The sequence below is a fragment of the Aptenodytes patagonicus genome, chromosome 7 (genome assembly GCF_965638725.1).
Source record: "Aptenodytes patagonicus chromosome 7, bAptPat1.pri.cur, whole genome shotgun sequence".
In the NCBI taxonomy this organism is placed as follows: Eukaryota; Metazoa; Chordata; class Aves; order Sphenisciformes; family Spheniscidae; genus Aptenodytes; species Aptenodytes patagonicus.
This window is the reverse complement of record NC_134955.1, coordinates 57,240,771-57,246,082: the sequence shown is the minus strand read 5'-3', so window position 1 is coordinate 57,246,082 and position 5,312 is coordinate 57,240,771. Positions and strand designations below refer to the sequence as shown.

At 37.5% G+C, this 5,312-nt stretch overlaps 1 protein-coding gene across 1 annotated transcript; it reads right to left on the bottom strand.

The window, feature by feature from the left end:
• Positions 1-545: 545 nt before the first annotated feature.
• Positions 546-5,312, bottom strand: BDKRB1 (bradykinin receptor B1). Its single transcript, XM_076343438.1, has 2 exons — positions 5,232-5,312; positions 546-2,541 (listed from the first exon to the last, which is right to left on the bottom strand). The coding sequence occupies exon 2, from the start codon at positions 2,486-2,488 to the stop codon at positions 1,403-1,405; it is 1,086 nt and encodes a 361-aa protein (XP_076199553.1). The 5' UTR covers positions 2,489-2,541; positions 5,232-5,312; the 3' UTR covers positions 546-1,402.

The window sequence follows — 5,312 nt, the reverse complement described above, 5'->3', positions numbered from 1 at the left end:
TATAATTAAATAAGAAATTAATTCCATATTGAAAATGGCAACACTAAAAAGAACTGTGGAAAATGCAGCACTGTTACAGTGAGTACAAGACTGAACAGGCTTTATAAAAACTAATTAAATAAACCGTTATACAAATGATGTGCTTGCATGCCCCTTTCTGCACTAAATATCTTTCTGGCTAAACAGGCTGCGCTATAAGTTTATCATCTCCTGTCTTCTTCTTCCATGTCTGTACGTACACGTATTTTTATAGTTATGGGAACAGATATCTCAGTTGTCTTAAGTCTGTTCTGCAACTGTGGCTGTAATGGAAAAGAAGTTTCCTTCTTCTTATCTCCTGTCTGGTGTATTATTGTTGTGTCATTATTACTACTACGACTGCTACTACTGCTGCTGCTGCTGCTACTGCTGCTACCACCACCAGAGTTTATATTCTGGTAGCAGCAAGGATTTTTAATCACAGAACTGTATATTTGCTCTTCCCCAAAAGAACAGGGAAAGAGACAAAATGCAAAATAAATATAAGAAAGAACAAGACTATGGTGTAAAATGGGACATTATGCAGTTTATTAATTTTGATTCATAAAAATATAAATATGTATCTAAGGATTTGCCTCAGATGAAAGATATTCCAAAATAATACAGTATCAATGGCCATCACTGATATTTTCATATATAAAAAATAAAAAGAATCTTTACGTACTTGATTTGTGTAACATTTTACTGAATCAAAAAACAAGTCAGATTTTGAGGTGGATACCGGGTTGCTTTGCTTTTTTTACAGCTTATGTACATTTATTTTCTGGTACATTGTCTTGTACAATATTTATGCATATATTGCATAAAATATATTCAAATACGAATATATTTGAAATGCACAAAAAACTATTCAAATTTTCCATATTACCATGAAAGTGCAAACCATTTAAAATATTGTTAAAAATAACTAGAGCTATTCTATAATTGCTCAAACGCAGCTGTCAGCTGAAGGTTAAGCTCATATTTGCTCTGTAATACATGTTATAATTTGATGTATAATGTTATTGGTGGTATAGTAGTTGTCATCACAGATACAATGCAGTAAAATGTTCAGCCAGCTTATGGCTTTCTGTAAAGAAACCAGACTTCTGATATCTTGTCAAAGAGAGATTTTCTTTCAAGCCACTGGTAATTGATGACATGTTAGATTATTTGGTATAAAATTTTGGTATCACTTGTTATGCATTTGGATGGATAGCACAGAAAAAGAAAAGCAAACCTGAGGACAAATAAGCAGTAAAGTGATTTACTTTAATAAATAATTAGCTTAGTCTGTGAATGCCAGATCAGTGCAATTCATATTAATTTTTAATGTCATTTGAAATAAGCTGTAATATCAAAATGAAGATGGAACCGAGAACCATTAGGTTAAACTACTCCTGACTGGAAACGAGTTGAAATATGAAGGCTTTTGTTTGAATGACACCCAGCTCAAAGGAAATCCAGAGGGAATAAACTGTGAAAAAACTTCTACAGCCTTTTGCCTGAAGTATTTCCCAACAAAGACATAAATCACAGGGTTAATGCAGCTGTTGGTGGTAGCCAGAGTATAACCAAACTGCTCACCAAAGTTAAGCAGTTCCTCCCAGAAGCAGCCTTTGATCACTTCTGTCTGGTATAATGTATCAAGGAATACAAAAAAATGGTAAGGAGTCCAGCACAAAAGAAACATCAGTACCACTGCGAAGATCAACCTTGTAGCCTTTGTGCCTTTGTGCTCCTTGCAACTCTTTGTTCTGAGTCCTCTTCGTTCTCTTGCTTGTTTTTGTAGGGAGCAAATGGTAGAGCAATTAAGGAAGATGATTGCTGTAGCTGGCAAAGCAAACCCCACTATGTTGAATACCAGGCTCTCCGCTGTTATCCACGATGGGGTGGGGAAGTCTAAAGCGCATGCTGAAATATTCCACAGGGGAAAGTATTTCACAGTCCGAAACATAAAGGTTGGGATGCTGAGAAGCATGCCGAAGAACCAGGTGAGCAAGCAGATCCCTTTGGCCACAGTTTTGCTCCGTATCCCTCTGTGGTTCAAGGTATGAACAAAAGTCAAATAGCGATCCACGCTGACCGCCACTAGCAAGTAGATGCTGGTGTATAAGTTTAGGCTGATGGATGTGCTGGTGCTACGACAAAGGAAATTGCCAAACGGCCAATTAAATTCATTCTTGATGTTCTCTGCCCAGAAAGGGAGGCACGTGAGGAAGATAAGATCAGCAACAGCTAGGTTCATAAGGTAGATTTCAGCTATCTTCACAGGGCCCTTTTGCAGTGAATAAGTTAAGAGAACAAATGCATTTCCAAGCATTCCAATAGCACAGATGGTGTTGATATACTTGGGTACTATATAGTACACGATTTCCCACCAGTCTTTCAAGTCTGGGCAAGTGGTTGAGTTGCTCTTGTTTTCACTCTGGTTTGAGAAGGGAACACTCAGTAGAGGAGTTTCAGTCATTTTTTAAAAATTCTGAAGTGAACAGGAGACCTCTTTGAAATGAGAGAAAGGGACTGCAAAAAAGAGGCATAAAATTCTAAGAGTTGTCTCCTATCAGTGGTGTAACAAATATTTAACTGCTGGAAATTCTGTATTAGTGCTCACTGATTATTATAGGCTAGATCAATCCATGCTTCGTATGTGCAATGGTGAGAAATGTTCCTAGTATTGGCGAGGATAGAAGTTCCTCTACATCCTATGAAATTTCCTCTCTTTGCTGCCATTGTTTAAAGCGGCATCGAGGAAGGAAAGTGCCCATTTAGTGTAAGTAGTTCTGTATGTCTCCTCCAGACTGATGACAGAAACAGATATAGCTGAATTCCAGCTCCCTGAGAGTAGAGTGAGTCACGCTGGTGCCACAAAGCTAGCTTTGCACCCTTCCCTGCCCTTTCTCTTACTCTTATTTTCCGTGCTATGTATAACTTTAGCAGGATGATGCCCATTTCCCCAAAACTGGAAATGCTATTCACTCTCTGTGTCCATCACTTGTTTGCTTAACTTTGCATTCTTTTGTTCCCTCTTAGTACCTCCCATCCTGAACTTTAGGTTCAAAATTACCGTTAGATTAGACAGCTTATTGCCCTCACATGTCAGCAGTTGTAATAATAAAACATTGACTCCTCTAAAATCTTATGCTCAAAATCTTGCCTGGAGGGAAGGCCTCTGCAGCTCCAAATTCACAGCACGCTTCTCCAGTTCAAAAATTTCATCCCAGTTCAGCTGGAGAGAGGCAGCCCCAGCCTCCAAAGCCTTTAGGCTTTTATAGCACTGGTAATACCTTTATTTCTCTCTGGCAACTCCATGCAAGATTGCGTAGGAATGAGAGCATGGGTAAAACGTTATCCCCCAGTGAAATTCCACTGGGTTGCCAGAGCTGCCTCCTGTGGTGAATTTATTCTCCTGGTGGTGTCATGCAGGACTGTAGTGCCTGGATCTTGTTTTTGACAGGCATTCAGTCTCAGAATCGTTATGGTAGGCAAGGCATTACTGAGGCTGTGGTGACATCTAACATGTCAGGATTTCATATCCAAGTGGAGCATGTAAATAATAAAAAAACACATGTAAAAAAAAAATCAGTATTTTGCAATCAGTCATCCTGAATGTTAACTTTCTGCTACAGCTATTTAACTCTGCTCTTTCAGTTTCTGTATTTTTACACCAAGGAGATAGCTAAGGATGGAGTTTCTGAAGAGAGCATTTATGGCCATCATTCATCTCTTTTACATATGTGTACAGCCTTAGTGATCTCTGTGTCTGAGCAGCTTGCAATACTTATCTCTGTAATGCCTTTAGCAATTAGTTACGTACTAATATTCCACATCATGCAAGTTGGTATTTAATGCACAGAACATTTTTCATCACTGCAGAATTAAGTAAGCAGCAAAGTTTTATCTGAGTTCATAAACTCCCTCAAGCTGGCAGTCTTGCCAGGGAACTGGGCTACAACTCAAGTTAACACAGCTCTACGGCTTTGAACGTCTTCCCTCACAACAGTCTGAATGTTATCTAGTTCACTGACAGTCTCATGCAAACTAAGATAACTTGGGAGGTTCTAAAACTGCAGAGAAGATATATAAAGCAAATAAATGGATGATTAGCATCAAAGAGGCTACTTGTGAGACAGCAAGAGGCTATTTGTGAGATAGCAGGAATCTAACCTTTTTATAGCAGAGGGCTGGCTAAGGTGTGAGAGTAATGGAAGGAAATCTGTAACGTCAACAATAATGTAAAAGAAAGATATCAATTAAACGTTTCCTTTTGTAAACAGAATTATTACTTTTACTAAATATAGAGGAAGAAGAAGTGCTTCTTTTCCTTGCTTGCCCATTTTCTGATGATTTCTTGCTATCAGTTTACTCCAGTCGCTTTGCACACTTTGTATGTGATCTGTGGGCTGGAGCCACAAATTCATTCATGATGGGCTAAACCAAAAACTTCAGGAGCATTTACTTTCCATTGCAACTTAGATTTTAGCCACAGCTAAATCTGACTTCTTGTTCAGCTAGCAATGTACGTAAAGTTTCTGTAGAGTTTGTCATCAGGAAAATTTCTTCAGAGACTACTAGCCAATGTCCAAGCACTACCACAAGCCACAAGCGTGTTATAAACTTAGAGCTCCAGATGTCGTCTTGACAGAAAATGCAATTCATTTTCAGTTGCTTAATTTGATTTCTTCTTCAAGGGCAATTTTCTTCTGTAAGTATTTTTAAGTATTTAGTGCTAATGGGCAATTAGCCACATGAATGGTTTTCAATTTATGTATTTAACACATTCCAGTCATCTTTTATGCAAATAACAACATATTTTTCCTACTTTGAACTAATTTCTGATTAATTTCCATGTACAGTGAATCTATTATCATTATTACTATTAATACATGTTAGGTTCATGTGTTCTGGAAGCACTAAATAAATACAACTTGAGCTTTGGGAACAATCTTAAAAGTAAAGATTACTTTGAAAGAGAAAATTCTGCAATCAGCCAAGTATGTTCAGCTGTAAAGAAATTGCATAAAATTAATCATGTTTTTAAACAACTAGAGAGAACTAATGCTGACCTTCAGAGTTAGTTTCATGGCGAAAAAGAAAGGGAAACTCTTACTAGACTGCACAGATCAGAACTGAAAGCACAAAAGATTTTTTTATATAAAAAGCATGTGAAATAATTTTAATAAAGGTAAGACATTAAAAACAGATAGACATACCTACTTCTTGTCCTTCCTGGCAATTTAGGCAAAGTTTCAAATTCAGAAATGGTTGGTAAATAGCAGTACAGAGGTTACTGA